Below are 18,113 nucleotides of genomic sequence, written 5' to 3'. Positions count from 1 at the left end.
GTCCTAGCCCTGAAGTCCTAGCCCCGCCGTCCTAGCCCCGGCCATTCTAGCCCCGGCCATTCTAGCCCTGAAGTCCTAGCCCCGCCGTCCTAGCTCGGGAGGGTGTCAGCACCATGCCTGGCACATTATCGGGCCCGGAGAGGCCAGCAGGAGGAAGGGGAGACCAGGAAGGAGAGAGAAAGACAAAGATGGAGATACAAAGAGAGATAAGAGAACAGAGACAGTGACATTGCAAACAAGAGCCGGAGGGAAGAAAGGGCAGACTTGGGAAAACAGAGCAGCGACCCAGGGAAAGAACAGAAAGGGGTGGAGACAGAGGAGAGTGGGGAGTCCGAAGACCAGAGGGAAGATGGGGGTGGGCGTGGGGTGGGGGAGGATGCAAAGGGTTAGCACAGGCTTCCGGGTCCCCATCCCTGCTCTGCCCTCGCCTGGCTGTGTGACCTGTGGGGCAGATTGTTTACCTTCTCTGGGATATTTCTTTACCTATAGAATGGGAAGCACAATAGCACCTACTTTTCAGGACTGCGGAGAGAATGAGCAGAAATCATCCGGCCCACATTTAACGAGGGCTGGAGATACAGCTCTCCACGCGAGCCAAGACAGAGGTCTCTAGAGGGAACCGCATGTGCGGGGCTCTGGAACATGGGGCCTCCTGGGTCCCCTCCCCTCTCTCTGCCTCCCATCCCCCCCATAGGGCATCAGGGGCCCAGTCCCTCTGATTTCGGGGGAGGCGTGTGGGTGGCCAGGGAGGGGGCGGCGTCCCAGGCCCGAGGCCCGAGATAAGGGTGCAGGCCGTGAGGGCACACCTCCTCCTCCCCAGGTGACTCAGAGCCTTGCAGGACTGTGCGCTCATCTGTTAGGAACTCAGAGGCCGCCGGAGGAACGCCTGCTGGAGGTCAGGAGGGCAGTCTGGGGCCGCCTTTCACTCTATAAGGGTGGAGGCTCTCTCTGAACTCCCCCAGTTTCCGGCGTCTTGCCAGTCCTGGGTTTGAGGGCCCAGTGCTGCTGCCTGAGGGGCCGAGGTGGGGGGAAGCCACGTCCTGGGGGCCGGGCATCCCTGCATGCCCTGCTGGCCAGGGCCGGGGACAGTAGCGAGGAAGGTGAGGAAGGCAGGAAAGCACCCTGAGCCCACAGAGCTCCGTTCAGTGGGGAAGACTAACCTTGATAAAGGCATAATGGCCATGGTGCCGGGGCACCCAGCCTGCTCATGGCCTCGGAGAGGAACGGATGGAGGGTGCCCAGCCTGCTGGGGAAGCCAGAGCACAAACCTGCAGTCCCAGCACCGGCCCCAACCAGGCCAGCAGACCCCAGGGCTTCCACGGGCTGTGGACTCCTGGCTTGGCCTGGGTCGGCCCCACATGCCCCCAGAGGAGGGACACGGTGCTGACCCTTTGGCTGGGGTCTGGGGAGGTGTTGGAGCCGGCCCCCGGGGAGAACAGCCCAGGGCCCCTCTGGGCCACGGGGGCCTGCAGGCCGGCACTCAGGCCGGGAGGAATGCGGCAAGTGTGCGGCCCCAGGGGCGGCGTCCTGGAAGGGGCTGGGAGGGTGGACCGCTGGCCGGCCTGGCTCCTGGTGCCCTTTCCTGTGGTGGTGGTGTGGGGAGCCACAGAGGGCGTCAGCAGCGGTGGCCAGAGAGGAGTGGCCCTTTCTGAGGGTATCTGGGGGTGGCAGGGAGCGGGGGGCCAGAAGGGGAGTCCCTCCCGGCCTGTGTCGTCTGGGGGTTCCCCTCCACCCAGTGCTCTATTCTTTGAACCCGATTCTAATCCCGCTGTTGCCGCTGACCACCAGTTGGCCCCGGGCAAGTCGCTTTCCTGAGACCTCTGTGGCCCTCCCGGGACTGAGGACAGCAGACGGCGGCACACGTAGGCCGTGGCCGTGGCAGGGCCGGGCCTGGCATTGGCGCCAGCCTCCAGGAGGCACGCGATAGACGTTCGGTGAATCAGAATCCCCGCAGTTTCCCTGTTTCCTGATGAGTAAACAGGTCGGACTGAGGACCCTCTAGCTTCTGTTTCCTGAGCCACAGAGAACACAAGGCCGGCCCCTCACCCCTGCCCTCTTCCCGCCCAGCCTCTGGCCAGCACACAGGCTTCCTGTCCCTCCATCCGGCAGACAAGCCTGGAGTGCCTGGCGGCCTGGCTGGATGTAGGCGGGGCTCTGTGCCTGTGTGTGCAAGCATGGACACGTGTAGACTCAGTGGCATGGGGGCCGGGGTGCATCCCTGTGTGGGGAGGCAGCAGACTGGGGTCTCACTGCTGAGTGGAGAGGACTAAGTGATCCTGTCTCCATGGCCAAGATGGGCTTGGAAAGGGCACAGAGAAACAGACACAGACAAGGGAGGTAGACCCGGGGCCAGGCCCCCGTGGCTAAGCTAAGACACATGGCTTGGTGAGCTTCCGCTGCACACCGACGGTGGATGCCCTTGTGCAGTGAACACACTGCACAACCGCGCTGTGCCTGGCAGCCGTGATAGAGGAAAGGAAGAAGAGGGGCACCTGGGTGGCTCAGTCGGTCGAGTGTCGACTCTTGATTTTGGCTCAGGTCGTGATCTCAGGGGCCATGAGATGGAGCCCTGTGTTGGACTCTGAGCCCAGCATGGAGTCTGTTGGAGATTCTCTCCCTCTGCTCCTCGCCCTGCTCTCTCTCTCTAAAAACAGATAAATAAATAAAAAAAAAAAAGGAAAGGAAGGAGAGAGGCAGAAAGACACAGACCAAGAAACTGATGAAGACAAAAAAGGCAGAAAGCAGAGTTTTTTTTTTTTTTTAAGGACTTTATTTATTCTTACTTATTTGAGAGAGAGAAGAGGGGCAGAGGAAGAGGGAGAAAGCATCCGAGGCTGACTCTGCCCTGAGCGTGAGCCTAACATGGGGCTCGAGCTCACGACTGCGAGATCGTGACCTGAGCCCAGTCGGACGCTCCACCGACTGAACCCCCCAGTTGCCAGAAAGCAGAGAGTTTTTAATGAGGAACAAAACAAAAACAAAAGGAAGAGGCCAAGAGCCTAGAACTTGGGGGGTTCTGTCTCTGCCCCCGCACACTGCAGAGCGGCTTCTGGTCTGAGGCTCTGCTCCAGGGTGGTTACCGGCCCTAGCGTTTCAACCCCCACTGTCCCCCGCGAGCTGTGGGGGCCACTCTCCCATTTTACAGAGGGGAATCGAGGCTTACAGGCACAGGTGACATGCCTGAGGTCACACAGCTTGTTAAGTACTAGGGCCTCTGGACTCTGCGACTGGAGGGGGACACAGAGAGATGGGAGAAGGGGCTGGGGGTGCCAGGGATTGGCGCTCAGGCTGGGGGCTGGGGGCAGCAGAAGCCAGGCGTCCTGTCTCAGCAACCTGCTTTGGCTTGAAGATGTACCTGGCGGGCAGCCCATCGTTCTGAGGGATCAGGTTTTGTGGGGGGTTGGCCCCCTCCCACCCCCATTTCCCTCCTCTGTGTCAGCAGCTAAGGCCCCATTCCCGGATCATCCTGGGGGTTCTTCAGAAAAAAAACAAGAAACAGCTTTTCTTGGAATTAATACCCAAAGGGTATGACAGCCAAGGGCAGTGGGGATGGGGACAGGGTGCGGGAGGTGGGGAGACACGAACGTGAATTGAGCATGTTAGGGATCTCGCAGCACTCCATCTGTATTAACTCCTGTATTGATGTGCAGGACAGCTCTGCTGCCAGCAGCCCCTTTTACAGAGGGGGGCTGAGAACTGTGATTCGTTGCCCAGCTCAGAGGCTGTCCTCCGCTGTCCCCCTCCCAGAGAAGAGTTGGGGAGGGGAGCCGGCGGGGAAGGCCCTCCTGCTCTCTGCCTCCTACCAAAACGATGATCACCTCCTGTCCACCAGGAGCTCTGCCCCCTCCCGAAGACCCAGACTCTTTTCCCTCCTGCTAAGGGGGCTGGGGCAGCGGAAGAACAGGGGCTCCCCACCAGAGGGAATCAGGCTGAGCGGAAGAAGGGCTGGGGCTGGCTGCGTGTGGGCCTGGAGGCCCCCGGGGCAGGGCTGGGGGAGGCCGTGCTCCACTCCGGCCTGGCGACTCGGGGCCTGGCCAGGGGCCCAGCTGCCTTGCATCTCGAGGTGGAGGAGAGAAGCTCCACTCATTCTTGACTGCAAACATATCCCCGTTCCCACGCCTCTGGTGTGTTCTGTGGCGGCCCCCCCTTCTCCTGTCCGCCCCTTTCCGGCTCCCCCTCTGCATAACTGAGACTGTTACAGAGAGATGCAAAGCCCCTGGGATTCCCCGCCTGGGCTGCATTGATGGGAACCACTGGGACCTCGTGCCAGCAGTCTGGGTTTGGATCCCGACGGGCTGTGTGGCCCGGGGCAGGGTGCTTACTCCTGCCAGTGCTCTCACCTGTCAAATAGTGCTGCCTCCCGTGGGGGAACGAGGGCAGCCTGACATGAGACCTGGGAAATGGCGCGGCTCCTCACCTTTCTCCACACAGTAAAGGATGCCTGGGCCACCGAGTGTTCTTGGGAGGGAAGGTGTCAGGCAGGAGCCTACGGTGAGGGGGATTGGGGCACCCTCCGTGAGTGCGGATTGGGAGCCAGAGCTGCTGATTTAAAAGCGGGGGTGGGGGGGTGGGGGGTGGGGGTAGGGGTGGGGAGTGTAGGCATGTGGGCCCCGGTGCTGGTGGGCCTGGGGGTGTTGGGGAGGGACAGGACCAGGGCCTCAGGTTCCCCAGCCCGTAGGGGACAAAGTCTCAGATGGAGACAAGCTGGGGGGCCAGGCTGGGGCTCTGGGCTCCTGGTCTGGCCTGGGGTCCCCCTCCTCAGGGGCTGAGGTCGGCCAGGCCAAACACTGCCCCTCCCTGCCGGGATCCTCATCCCACCTCTCCACCTCTCCCCTCCCTGCGGACCACCCACTGGTCTCACCGACCCCACTTCCAGCCCTGCTCCTGACCCACCGGGCCCCCTGTGTACTCTGGGAGCCCGAGGCCCTTTGGGAAAGGAGAATCTCCCCACCCCTCCAGCCCCTGATCACCTGTTATCAAGGTCAACCCTGGGATGGGGGTTGGAGCCCTCCTAACGCTCCCCTGCCCACCTCCTGAAGCCCCCAGGTGAACCATTTCCTCTAGACGTTGGTTTGGGGGGCAGTGACTGGTGGGAGGGGCTGATGTGAAGGCCCCTGGCCCTGCCTCAGGTCCTTCCTGCTGTGGGGTGTGTGCCCCCCCACAGCCTCACGCTCTGGGGACACGGGTCCAGGAGAGGGGGGTGCCGGGTGGCGATCTGGATCCGGATCCCTTCAGACCGAGCCCCAGTCTGAGGACAGCTGGGGGCCCAGGCAGAGGGCAGTGTGAAGACAGGGTGGAGGTGGGAGGTGTGTGAAGGCTCAGGATCCTGCCAGGGCGCAGCCAAGGGAGGCCCCGCGGGGACGAGGTCACCTGGGAGCCCACAGGGTGGGCCCTGGAGGCAGGCCTGGACCTGGGAAGGTGGCCCGTGCAGGGCAGGGGTGGAGGGGATGGTTTGGGGATGGTGGCAAAAGGAGCCAAGTCTGTTTGGGAGGGGGATGGGGGGGATGCAGAGGTTGCGGTGGGGGGTTTGCCTCCCGGGACAGACATTCGTGACTGAGGCCTGGCTCTCTGAGGACAGGCTGAGTCTCCCCCTCACCCCTTCAGACGGGGCCTGTGTGCTCAGCTCAGGAGACAAGCCGCTGGCCCTGTCCCCTGCATCCCACCCTCTGAGTTCAGGGTTGGGGAGCAGGGAGCCCATGACCCCACTCCCTGCTGCCCTCCCCTCACACGCACACGCCAGCCAGGCTCGATTTCCTGTTTTCAGGCTCCATATCCTGAGCGCTGGGATCCCCCAGGACACTGCCAGGCCCCCCAGGCCCGACCCCTGGCTCCTGCGAGTTTCTCAGACCACAGGGTGCCTGGTGAGCGCCCCGAGGACTGAGGGTGGGGGAGGAGCACCAAGGAGGCCAGTGGTGGACGGGTGCCCTGGGGGAGCTGTGACAGGGCCACCGGTCATCCCGCAGGGGGGCAGCCCCTGGGCCAGGAGCTGGGAGGTGGCAGAGACAGTGGGCGGCATCCCTGGGGCACAGCAGAGGGTGACATGGGGTTAAGTCGGGGTGCATCTCTCTCCCTCGACTTGGAGGGCTGAGAGCGGCTGGGGGGCCCTGGGAGTGTGTGGGTGGGGGGCGTGGGGTGGGGCCAGGCAGCAGGCATTCCAGAGATACTCAAGGGGGGGAAGGGGCCAGCAACCACGACCTTTCTCTCTTCTCAGGGAAAATTATAAGCAGATGTGGGCGCCTCAGGGAGGCAGGGAGCCGGGAGGCAGGGCAAGTTTTAGGAGCATGGAACACAATCTGACTCGGACTGCGGGGGTGGGTACTCAGGAGCTCAGCCCCTCCTGAGCCCTGCTGAGGTCCTGACCGGCTCCCCACCCGCCCGGGCGAGGCCAGGGCGGAGGAAGAGGCCGAGAGGAGCTGCTTCCAGATGGCTGAGGCGGTGGTCAGAGGGAGCTGGGGGCCGTAGCCCTGGGACTTGGGGGCAGTGGTGCGCTGCTGGTGGGGTGGGGATGGGGTTGTCCCTGGTTTGTGGTGTTTGGCAGTGTCCCTGGCGTCAATAATCCCCCCGAGCGAGCGTGATTTCAGGCTCCTAATGTGTCCTCTCTGGCCGGGCACTGTTGGCTCCCGGAAGCCCGTGGACGTGCACCAGACACCAGTGGTCAGGAGGGGCCTCCTTCAAGGTCACCCGGACCGGCCCTACTCCCAGCCCTCTTAGCCGCCGGCCCCCAGCTGCATCAGAGGGGTTCTGGCCTCCGCCTGCATGCATGCGGTGACAGGAAGCTCCCCTCCGAGTGGCCGGTTCCATGACACGCTGCTGTGCCTGGAAATTCTTCCTCCGGCGGAGCCCTGGTGGGCCTCCCGCATGACTTCCCCACGGGCTCCAGCTTCCCACCTCCACACCAGCGTCCCTGTGCCCTGGGCAGGGGCTGGCCGGGGCTCAGAGATCCAAGGCAGGAGCCCCGCCTCTAGAGGCCCTGGGCCCTGTGTGAGAGAATGGTGCTGGGAGGGGTGGGGGCAGTCTGCAGAGAAGGAAAGGTGTCACTTCGGGGAGACTTTAAGAGGTGAGGACTCAGGAGAAGAACGGAGGGAGGACGGCCAGGCAGAGGGAACAGCCACCTGGTCAGGGATGCGACCTTGGGGAGCAGAGCCCTCCCATGACGGCAGCCTCGGGTCTTCTGCACACCCCCTTCTGGTCCCTGCAGATACTCGGTGGCCCGTCACCTGCCCCAGCGCCTGGCCTCGCAATGCTACCCCCTCTGCGCTCCCTCCTTCTGGCCCTGGGCCTGGGGCTGGCTGGAGCCCTCAACCCCAACGACCCCAACACCTGCAGCTTCTGGGAAAGGTAAGGGGCCCTTGCTGCTTCCCCAGCTCCCCTACTGTCTATGGGGTCTCCTCTCCCTCTCCTTCCCTGCCTCCCTGCCTCTCCCCAGCACCCCCTCCCATCCCTCCTGATTCTGCCCCTGCTCTCTCTCCTCCCCTGCATGGGCTACCTCTGACCCTGTCCCTTCCTCATCCCTGTCCCCTGGTCCCTGTGGGAAGCTGGCTGCAGGACAGAGCACAGGGTGGGAGACATTCACTATGGAGCAAGCAGGGGGCCTGGTCCCGGGGGAGCAAAGGGGATAGGGTTGGGGAACGAGGCCCAGGTCGGGGTTTGGCCAGAAATGCTTCATCCATCTCCATCAGCTGGGCCCAGAAATCAATTCTAGCTCAATCTCCCCTGTAGGGAGGAGGAGGAGGGAGAAATGGAATGCTCTGGTCCAATAGGGCGAGGAGGGGGCAGTGATGGGGGGTGTCCCAGGAATATTCCAACTCTGGGAGGACCCCTCCAAATGGAGGGGGCCAGGATAGGCATTCCTCCTAGGCTTGGGGGAGCAAACCCCCATGTTGGGGCAGCATTCCCCAGCAGGGCCAAGCCCTCATACCTCTGCTTCCAGAGTGCCCTGTGGCAGCCAGGCCTCCCCCTCACACTGAGCCCTGGCCCCATCCCTGTCCTGCAGCTTCACCACCACCACCAAGGAGTCCCACTCCCGCCCCTTCAGCCTGCTCCCCTCGGAGCCCTGCGACCGGCCCTGGGAGAGCCCCCACAGCTGCCCCCAGCCCACGTGAGTGCCCACCCGTCCCCCCGCCGTGGGCTGCGTGCTGCCTCAACGGGCCCTGGGCCTCCACAGCCTCATTCTCTTCTCGGAAACGTTGGAGTGCCGAGGAAGCACTCAAGGGGTGGGGGGGCTTGTGTGCGTGTGTGCGTGTGTGTGTGTGTGTGTGTGGTTGGGGGGCAGTGAGGGAATGCTCCTTTTGTGCCCCCCACCCCGCCTGGAGTGGTGGGCCTTGCCCGGATTCCCCAGGGCCACAGGGTGGTGCCACACGGTGGTGGGGGTGGCCGGCCTCAGCAGGGGGCACTGAGGGCCACCTTCGGGGTCCCCTAGGGTCGTCTACAGGCCGGTGTACCGCCAGGTGGTGAGGACAGAGCACCGGAAGCGCCTGCGGTGCTGTGTGGGTTTCTACGAGAGCCGGGGCACCTGTGTCCGTGAGTCTGGGTGGGGCCAGGGAGGGGGAGAGGGAGGGCCCAGTCCCCGCTTCTCTGCCCCCTCCGGGCTTGTCCTCGCCCCCTCCCCCAGCAGCTGCCACTAGCCTCCTCTGTCCTGGCTGACCCCATGTTTCTCCCTCCGCTTCTCTCCCTGTGTTTGAGCATCTCTGTCTGTCTGTCTCGGGGCTGCCTTCGTGTCTCTCTGTCACTATGAGTCTCTGTCTCTTCCCATCCCTGTCTCTCTGTTGCTGTCTGTCTTTGACTTGTCACTGCCCAGGCTCTCCTGCCCGGCCCCCCCGCGCCCCGGAACCCCCGACAGGAGCCTGCTCTGCCTCTCTCCCCCTTCCCTCATCCCGTAGAGACTCCTACCCAGCCCGACCCACTCCCCGCCGGCCGCCTGCTCTCTGCACACAGCCAAGTCTGGTCCCGCCCGAGGAGCCCCTCTCTGTTTTCCCAACTTGGTGCTTGGAGAAGTCACACTGAGGGGCTGGGGAGCCTGGAATCTGAGCCTTTGTCAAGTTCTGGCCTGAGTTGCTGGCCCTGTCTTCTGTGGCCGCTTCTTCGAGGCAGAAGTGCTGCTCCGGGAGGGCCAGGCCCCCAGGGTCTGGCTTCGGAGGAGGAAAGGTGGGTGGGGGCAGGGGAGGCGTCCCTCATTCCCTCCATCTCTGCCCCAGCGCTCTGCGTCCAGGAGTGCGTCCACGGCCACTGTGTGGCTCCTGATCGGTGCCAGTGCGCGCAGGGCTGGCGGGGCGGCGACTGCTCCAGTGGTGAGTGCCGGGCGGCTATGGGGGCGCAGGACTGGGGCTGCACCCTCCTGACCGCGCACAGGTGCTTAGTCCCCTAGGACAGGCGCCCCAGAGCCCCACAGCGGCCAGCTGCCTTTTCTGAGGTGTGGCACAGGGCACGGGTGTGGGGGGTGGGCTGGGACACAGAGCCGGGGACTGAGTGGACATTAGGGAGGAGGAGACCCCCCGGTGACCCCCTTCTCCCCTCCTCATCCTGCAGCGTGTGCCCCAGGCATGTGGGGGCCTCAGTGTGACAAGCCCTGCCACTGTGGGAACAGCAGCTCCTGTGACCCCAAGAGTGGAGCCTGCTTCTGCCCCTCCGGCCTGCAGCCCCCACACTGCCTCCAGCCCTGCCCCTCTGGCCAGTACGGTCCTGCCTGTCAGTTACCCTGCCAGTGCCACGGAGCGCCCTGTGACCCCCGGACCGGAGCCTGCTTCTGCCCCCCAGGGAGAACGGGGCCCAGGTGCATAACGGGGTTGCAGACACAGGACCACATGGGCACACGTGGGGATAGGAGGGGACTCAGACTTGGTCCCAAATGGGACAGAACGGAGAGGCCGAGGTCCTCGTCCCAGCTCCGCCCCTGGCGAGTTGAGCAGCCTTGAGCCAATGGCGGAGTCGTGGTGAGCTGTTCCCTGTCTGTAAGGTGGCAACAGTATCATGCTCCCGGAAGGCTCACTGTGCGGATGAACCCGCACGTGTGTGAGCGGGCGTCGCAAAGTGGGGCTGACACGGTCCCAGAGAAGCCTGTCGTGAGGAGGTGCGGGGCCAAGCAGAGGGGAGACGCACTAGGTCGAGATGCACCGGGCCTCACAGAGCAGCTCCAGAGGGGAGCCCTCTGGGGCAGAAAAACTGGCAGGCAGTTGCACCCCCTCCCCCCGCAACAGCAGGAGCAGAGTGGAAGGGGCACAGCCCCATCTGGGGTGCTGGCTGTCCCCACCGTGTCTGGTCCTGGAAACCTTTGCTTTCTGACTCCTCCCGTCCCCGACAGGGAAGGCGGGTGGCACCCAACAACTGGATGCCACACTGAGCTCTGAGGTCAGGATTTGCTCCTTGACCTCAGGGAGCCAGGGGGCAGGGGGCCAGCCCTTGGAGGCAAAGGGGCGGCCGGGGCTGCCGGCGCCCACCCTGACCTCGCCGCTTTGCCCAGCAGCTGTGAGGTGTCCTGTCTCCCGGGCCCCGCTGGCTTCTGCCCCAGCACCTATCCCTGCCACAATGGGGGTGTCTACCAGGCCTCCCAGGACTCCTGCAGCTGCCCACCTGGTTGGATGGTAGGAAGTGTGGGGCCTGAGCCGATGGGGTGCTTCTCTGCGGGGCTGGGAGGAGGATGCGTGTGAAGGGGGTGGGCTCTGTGGACCCTGCAGGGGTTTGAGGTATGGGGGTATCAGGGGTCCTGTGCCCAAGGGGAGGGGCTGTCCATCTTCCACCCCTCCAGGGCACCATCTGCTCCCTGCCCTGCCCAGAGGGCTTCCACGGACCTAACTGCTCCCAAGAGTGCCACTGTCACAATGGTGGCCTCTGTGACCGATTCACTGGCCAGTGTCGCTGCGCTCCGGGCTACACGGGGGATCGGTGAGTGGCTTTGGCGAGGGCGGGAGCGGCGAGGGGACGGGCGGCGCCAGGCTCACTGGGCAGGCCCCCAGGTGCCGTGAGGAGTGCCCCGTGGGCCGCTTCGGCCAGGACTGTGCCGAGACGTGCGACTGCGCCCAGGGCGCGCGCTGCTTCCCGGCCAACGGCGCGTGTCTGTGCGAACACGGCTTCACCGGGGACCGCTGCACCGAGCGCCTCTGCCCCGACGGCCTCTACGGCCTCAGCTGCCAGGAGCCCTGCACCTGCGACCCGGAACACAGCCTCAGGTGTGCCGCGGGAGCGCGCTCAAGGCTCGGACGCCAGTGGGAGAGGACTTGGGTGCTGAAGCCGCGGAGGCCGGCCCGAGGGCGGGACAGATGTCACAGAAGGGGGAGGGAGGGGCCTCGGGGTGGGCGCGGGGGCGCGCTCGGAACGGTCCCCCGGTTCGGCGAAGCCCCGCGCCCGCCGCGCCGAGGGGCCGGGGAGCCCGGGGAGCGCGCGCGGACCCCGTCAGACGGCGCCGCCCGCTCCCGCCGCAGCTGCCACCCGATGAGCGGGGAGTGCTCGTGCCTGCCGGGCTGGGCCGGCCTGCACTGCAACGAGAGCTGCCCGCAGGACACGCACGGGCCCGGCTGCCAGGAGCACTGCCTCTGTCTCCACGGCGGCGCGTGCCAGCCCGACAGCGGCCTGTGCCGGTGCGCGCCCGGCTACACGGTGAGGCGCGGCGCGGCGAGGACCCGGGGGGGCGAGGCGGAGGGGCCGGGCCGCCCCCTCACAGTCCCCCGCCTTCAGGGCCCGCACTGCGCCAGCCTCTGCCCCCCCGACACCTACGGAGTCGACTGCAAGGCGCGCTGCTCCTGCGACCACGCTATCGCCTGCTCGCCCGTCGACGGCGCCTGCGTCTGCAAGGAGGGTAATGGGGCGGGGCCTCCGGGGAGGGGCGGCTTGGGGGCGGGGCCACGGGGAAAAGGCGGGCCCAAGGGTGGGGGCGGGCCCCGGGCGGGGCGGAGCCCCCAGGCAGCAGCCGGACGGTGGGAAAGTAGCCAGGCTACTTCCTTCCTGGAAAATCCACTTTGCTTTTCTTCAGCCACAGAAATCCTACTTGTGCTTAAAGGCCCAGGTCAGAAGGCACGTCTCGGGCGAGCATCCCTCGCCCTCAGTCACCTAGAACCACGCACTGGCAGGGCCAGGAAGGGCTTCTGAGATCCAGCCGGGTGGCCCGTTGGCAACCTTTAGGCTGCGTTCTGACACCGATGTGTTGTATTTGGCTGGCTCTCGGTGATGTGTAACCCACCTCCGGTCTCCAGTCCCCACTCCTCCCTGTAGTCTGACACATGATCTGTGCATTTAGTTACCTGGTTTGGGGTTTGCCCTAAGCGTTTGCGTTTGCTGCCAAGCCCCCCCATTCTGCAGGAGAGGCAGGCCCCAGAGGGGAGCGGTGCACCACTGGCAGCCGCCGAGCGTGTCACCGTGTACATGCTTGCCTCCTGCGTGGGCCACGAGCACCCGCACTCCCACCCCCAGGTCGCGGCACCGAGCCTGGCACAGCTGATGCCGCGTGGTGCTTGCTCGGGAGGGGGGCCGATCCCCATGCCTCTCTGCGGGGCCCCTCTTCCAGGTTGGCAGCGTGGTAACTGCTCCGTGCCCTGCTCGCCCGGAACCTGGGGCTTCGGTTGCAACGCTAGCTGCCAGTGTGCCCACGAGGCGGCCTGCAGCCCCCAAACTGGAGCCTGCACCTGCACCCCGGGGTGGCACGGGGCCCACTGCCAGCTCCCCTGCCCGGTAAGTGCTCAACAGCCTGTCTGCCCGGGGGAGGGCGGCTCATAGCGACCCCCCCAGCTGACTGGCCTGCCCCGCCCTCCACTCCCTCTCCAAGAAGGGGCAGTTTGGTGAAGGCTGTGCCAGCCGCTGTGAGTGTGACCACTCTGACGGCTGCGACCCTGTCCGTGGACACTGCTGGTGCCAGGCCGGCTGGACGGGTGAGCATCGAGGTGTCCCGGCCCCAGGCCCCCAGAGCTGGGGGGTGGATCCCACAGGAGAAGTGTCCAGAAGAGCCCCTGTGGATGTGGGGGGGGGGGTGCCGGCCAGGCTCACCCTACACTTCTGTCCCACAGGGACGCGCTGCCACCTGCCCTGCCCCGACGGCTTCTGGGGAGCCAACTGTAGTAAGAGCTGTACCTGCAAGAATGGGGGCACCTGCGTCCCTGAGAACGGCAATTGCGTGTGCGCCCCCGGATTCCGAGGCCCCTCCTGCCAGAGATGTGAGGCTCCCTCTCCTTCCCCCCGCTCACCAGCAGGAGGGTGCAGGGCAATGTCAGATGCCAGAAGCCCCCCGCTGCCCCTCTTGGTGTCTTCTGCAGTGGGAAGGAGGGAGGGAGGGAGCTAGTGGGGTCCAGGGCTGAGCGAGGGGTGGTCCCTGCCCCCAGTCACCACCGGTCTCTTTCCCCCAGCCTGCCAGCCCGGCCGCTATGGAAAACGCTGTGTGCCCTGCAAGTGTGCCAACCACTCCTCCTGCCACCCCTCGGACGGGACCTGCTACTGTCTGGCCGGCTGGACAGGCCCCGATTGCTCCCAGCGTATGTGGCGGCTTGTGTGCGAGAGCGCATGCGTGCTGAGAGCTGGGCTGAGGACCAGAGGCTTCCGTGCCGCCGCTCCCGCGTGTGATAGCCTCCCGGCCCACTTTGATTCAGTAGTTTATATAAACAATACGGACACTATATAATGACCCAGGTGCTCGGGCTGCAGCTCGAGACTTGCAGAAGACAAGTCCCCTGGCCCCTCTGCAGGGCGGCCTGGGAAGGGCATTATTGTCCGGGCATGGGGGGACCCCTAAGCTTGGTTTTGGACATGTTCTTTCTTTTCTTCTGCGGTTTTCAATTTCTATTTATTTATGTGTGGCTTCTTCCCTCCATAAATATATAAAGAACATCACGGAACAGATTAGTCCAAAAAACCAAGTACAGCAAGTGTTAGAAAGGAGAAATGAGAAGCGGTGACCCAGAAGAAGCTGGGTGCGGGCTCGGGGGCGGCGGTCGAGGGGCGTGATGGAGGGGAGCGTCCCCATAGAATTCGGTCCCGGCTACCCTAATGTCAGGCACACAGAAATTATACCTCAAATAGTATGGGCGCTTACTTCTGTCTTAGGTGAAAGAGAAAAAAAGAATCCAGAGCTAAGCAATGCAGGGTAGTAGTGGTGCCCTTTGCTTGTCTGGCCCTGGGCACCCCATCTTGATATGGCTATTAGATAACCAAGGGCAGGTTCAAGTGGGCAGCTGGGCATGTGATAAACATCTGTGAGTCATCCGTGGGCAGCTCTGGTTCAAAACCTTGGTGTCCCAGGGAGACCAAGGCTGAGCAGATTCAATGAGGCTGGGGGCTGAGCATTCGTCCAGCGGGGACCGGCCTTGCCCCGCCAGACAGCCATTTGTCCCCTGCAGCATGCCCTCTAGGACACTGGGGAGCCAACTGTGCCCAGCCCTGCCAGTGCGGCCATGGAGGCACCTGCCACCCCCAGGATGGGAGCTGTTTCTGCCCCCCAGGCTGGACGGGACACCTCTGCTTGGAAGGTACCCACAGAAGGGGGACTCATGCCCCGCCCGCCAGCCCGAGGAGGAGACTGCAGCTTTTGGCCCCTCGCCCCACCCGCCTCCTTGCCTCCCTCCCAGGCTGCTCTCCCGGGACGTTCGGAGCCAACTGCTCCCAGCCATGCCAATGCAGTCCTGGAGAGAGGTGCCACCCGGAGACTGGGGCCTGTGTGTGTCCCCCAGAGGACAGCGGTGCCCCCTGCAGGATTGGTGAGTTCTTCTCTAGGGCCCCGTTGTCCCCAGGGCGCCAAGACCCAGACCCCTCATACTCCCGGCCTCCCTACTGGGGCCTCTCCTGTGCGTGCGCCCCTCGCGTAGCAGCAGAACCAAGACATGCCGAGTGGCCACCCTGTCCCCCTAGGAAACCAGGAGCCCTTCACCATGATGCCTACCTCTCCGGTGACCTATAACTCACTGGGGGCAGTGATTGGCATCGCAGTGCTGGGGTCCCTGGTGGTGGCCCTGCTGGCGCTGTTCATTGGCTACCGCCATTGGCAAAAAGGCAAGGAACATCAACACCTGACGGTGGCCTACAGCGGCAGGCGCCTGGACAGCTCCGAGTACGTCATGCCAGGTGAGCCGGCCTGGGGGTGGGGGGGCAAGGCTCCTGGGTCCCCACTCCAGACCTGGAAGATGGGAAGTGGGGCGCTGGAGGGGAGAGGCGAGGTCAGAGAGGCTGGTTACTGACCTGCTGGGGCAGAGCAGCTCTCCCGGGCCGGGCCTCTGTCTGACCGGCCAGGTCACCACGCGCCTGTGTCTGTCCATGCAGATGTCCCCCCGAGCTACAGCCACTACTACTCCAACCCCAGCTACCACACCCTGTCACAGTGCTCCCCGAACCCCCCGCCCCCTAACAAGGTCAGTGCCGGCGGGGGGGCGCTGCAGAGGGGTGGGCACAGACTTGGTTCTCTGGGAGGCTCCATCCTGACATGCTACTCTCCCTATCCCACGCCCCCTCCCCCCGTTAGGTTCCAGGCAGTCAGCTGTTCACCAGCCTCCAGGTCCCCGAGCGGCCAGGGGGTGCGCATGGCCTGGATAACCACAGCACCCTGCCTGCTGACTGGAAGCACCGCCGGGAGCCCCCACCAGGGCCTCTGGACAGGGGTAGGAGCCTGGAGGCCGAGGCCTCTGGTGGGGGTGGCCGTGTGCAGCCCAGCATCCCGCTCCATCTGAGCGTGGGAGGCTCCAGTTCCAGAGGCGGTGGGAGCCTGACTGCTCACTGCCCCCCTCCTCTCCCTCCTGCTCAGGTAGCGGCCGCCTGGACCGAAGCTACAGCCCCAGCTCCAGCAGCCGCGGCGGCCCAGGCCCGTTCTCTAGCAAAGGCACGGGCAGAGTGGCGAGGGAGCGGGCTGAGCTGGGCGCTAGGAGCCAGGGCCCCACGGAGCCTGACTTCCTTCCTCTGTCCTTAGGGCCCATCTCTGAGGAGGGGCTGAGGGCCAGCCTGGCTTCCCTGAGCAGCGAAAACCCCTACGCCACCATCCGGGACCTGCCCAGCCTCCTAGGGAGCCCCCGGGAGAGCAGCTATGTGGAGATGAAAGGCCCTCCCTCAGGGTCCCCCCCCAGGCAGCCCGCTCAGCTCTGGGACAACCAGAGGTGGCGCCGCCCCCAGCCACAGAGAGACAGTGGTGCCTATGAACAGCCCAGCCCTCTGACCTATGGTGAGCCCCCCTCTCCGCTGGGGCAGGGCTGACGGTGGCCAGGACAGGGAGGGGGAAGGAAGGGTCAGAGGGAGAGAGAGCAGGGGTGGCATGGCGTGGCAGCAAGAGCATGGGCTCTGGGCTCAGACTTGGGCTCACACCAGGCACGATGTTTGGGAAATCACCTTGCCTCTCAGAGCCCGTGAGCAGTGGGCCTACCTCCCAGGGCTGAGGATTTGAAATGGTGGTCGCACAGCACCTGACTTGTGGGGTTGGTACCCAGAAAAGAGGGGAACAAGGTTGGTGACAAGGTCAGGGTGGCCTCGGAGGAGGCCACTGGCAGCGGAGGAGGGACACACATCCATCTGGCTGTGGGCAGGAGAGGCTGCGGTCAGGAAGAGGAGGGAGGAGCCACCTCCCATCCTGTCCCCTCTCTGTCCCCAGACCAAGACTCTGTGGGCTCCCAGCTCCCACTGCCTCCGGGCCTGCCCCCTGGCCACTACGACTCACCCAAGAACAGCCACATCCCGGGACACTATGACTTGCCTCCAGTACGGCACCCCCCATCACCCCCGCTCCGGCGCCAGGACCGCTGAGGGGTCAGGATGGCACCAGCATGCCTGTTCTTTGCTGCCCGAGGTTGGGGACAGAGCCTGCTGGACCCTGCCAGGAGCAGGGAGAGGACCGGCAGACCACGAATATGAGCACGTTTACTAGAGGAAGTGAATGTGGAGGGGACAGGGCCTGGCTCCCAGCTTCCAGCGCGGGACACCCTGCTCAGCAGGAAGCCCGCGTTCCCTTTCGTTCATGTTCCAACCTGCTGCTCCCCAAGGCCCCAGGGCCTTTGTGCATAAACTGGTGGGATGAATGTTGCTAGAAAAGTCTGATTTCAGATTAATGTCAAAAATGTACATTGGGTTCCTTTTCTGTGCACTCCCAGGCTGGGCTCCGTGTGTGTGTGTGTGTGTGTGTGTGTGTGTGTGTGTAGCTTCAGAGGGCTTCGAGGCCCACAGCCTGTCCTGGGGCACTCACTGTGTAGTCGAGAGGCAGCCCAAACCAGTTAACTCTAGCAATAGCCTCACTGGCCTCCCTGCATCCACTTGGTACCTGCTCCAACCAACTGCTCAGAATACGAGGTGGTTACCTGACCTCCGTCTGAAAGTCTTCATGGGCGCCCCATGGCTCTGGGGCCAGAGTCAAAACTGTCAGAGGCCTTAGGGGCTCTGCTGGCCTGGCCTATCTCTTCAGCCTCAGCTGGAACTGTGTTCACTGTCACTCCGTTCCAGTCACCCTGGGCTCCAGGTCCTACCGGCCACACTTCTTCCTACCACAGGGACTTTGCACATCCGTCTTCTTCTCTTCCACTCATCTGTTCACTGCTGTTTGTCCTTCACATCCTCTCTCCATGGAAGTGCCCCTCTTGCATGGCACGGATTACAGCTGTGTGCATTCACCGGATGCCTGGAGAAGGCCCTCAGGGTACCAGCTCTCCCTGGAATGTGTTGTTTCTTATGTGATCGTTTGATTAATCTGTGCCTCCCCCACCAGACCGCGGGGTCCCCCAAGGCAGTTACCATGTATTGTACTCAACATTGGTTCCCCTTGGCACACAGTAGGCACTCAATAAACGTTCCCCAAAAGGCTGAGTGGCTGAGTGAGCTGAAAGTACCAGGGATTAAGTGTTAGTAGGTGCTCAGGTGCGGGCGAACGGCGCGCTGTGAGCTCATAGCCCGCGAAAGTCCCGCTTCCCGAGGAGCCGCCTGTCTACAGGGCAGCAGCACAAAGGCTCAAAGGCCGGCAGGTGCTGGGAGCTGCAGTGGGGGAGCACAACCCTGCGGAGGCTGCCGCGGCTGGGGCGGGAAGGCAGGGGGGGCGGGGCTACTCAAATGGGGGCCCGCCGGTGTGGAACCGACAGAGTCTACACCGCCCGAGGACACTGAATCCGGATCCACTACCACACCTCCCAGAGGCTAACTAGATGGGTCGAGAATAGAAACCCAGTGCCACGCCTTTTCCA

At 64.2% G+C, this 18,113-nt stretch overlaps 1 protein-coding gene across 1 annotated transcript; it reads left to right on the top strand.

The window, feature by feature from the left end:
- Positions 1-5,695: 5,695 nt before the first annotated feature.
- PEAR1 (platelet endothelial aggregation receptor 1) lies at positions 5,696-17,733 on the top strand. Its single transcript, XM_032398331.1, has 23 exons — positions 5,696-5,861; positions 7,199-7,338; positions 7,994-8,098; positions 8,420-8,520; positions 9,195-9,287; positions 9,526-9,769; positions 10,460-10,577; positions 10,742-10,878; positions 10,950-11,162; positions 11,415-11,589; positions 11,668-11,788; positions 12,494-12,657; positions 12,752-12,854; positions 12,990-13,136; positions 13,326-13,451; positions 14,313-14,441; positions 14,541-14,669; positions 14,821-15,033; positions 15,229-15,317; positions 15,428-15,563; positions 15,707-15,781; positions 15,869-16,117; positions 16,541-17,733. Exons 1-23 carry the CDS (start codon positions 5,697-5,699, stop codon positions 16,690-16,692), a joined length of 3,324 nt encoding a protein of 1,107 aa, XP_032254222.1. The 5' UTR covers position 5,696; the 3' UTR covers positions 16,693-17,733.
- Positions 17,734-18,113: the final 380 nt, after the last annotated feature.

The sequence above is a fragment of the Phoca vitulina genome, unplaced genomic scaffold (assembly GCF_004348235.1).
Source record: "Phoca vitulina isolate PV1807 unplaced genomic scaffold, GSC_HSeal_1.0 scaffold115, whole genome shotgun sequence".
In the NCBI taxonomy this organism is placed as follows: Eukaryota; Metazoa; Chordata; class Mammalia; order Carnivora; family Phocidae; genus Phoca; species Phoca vitulina.
The sequence above is the reverse complement of the archived record's forward strand: the minus strand, read 5'-3'. Positions and strand labels throughout refer to the sequence as shown.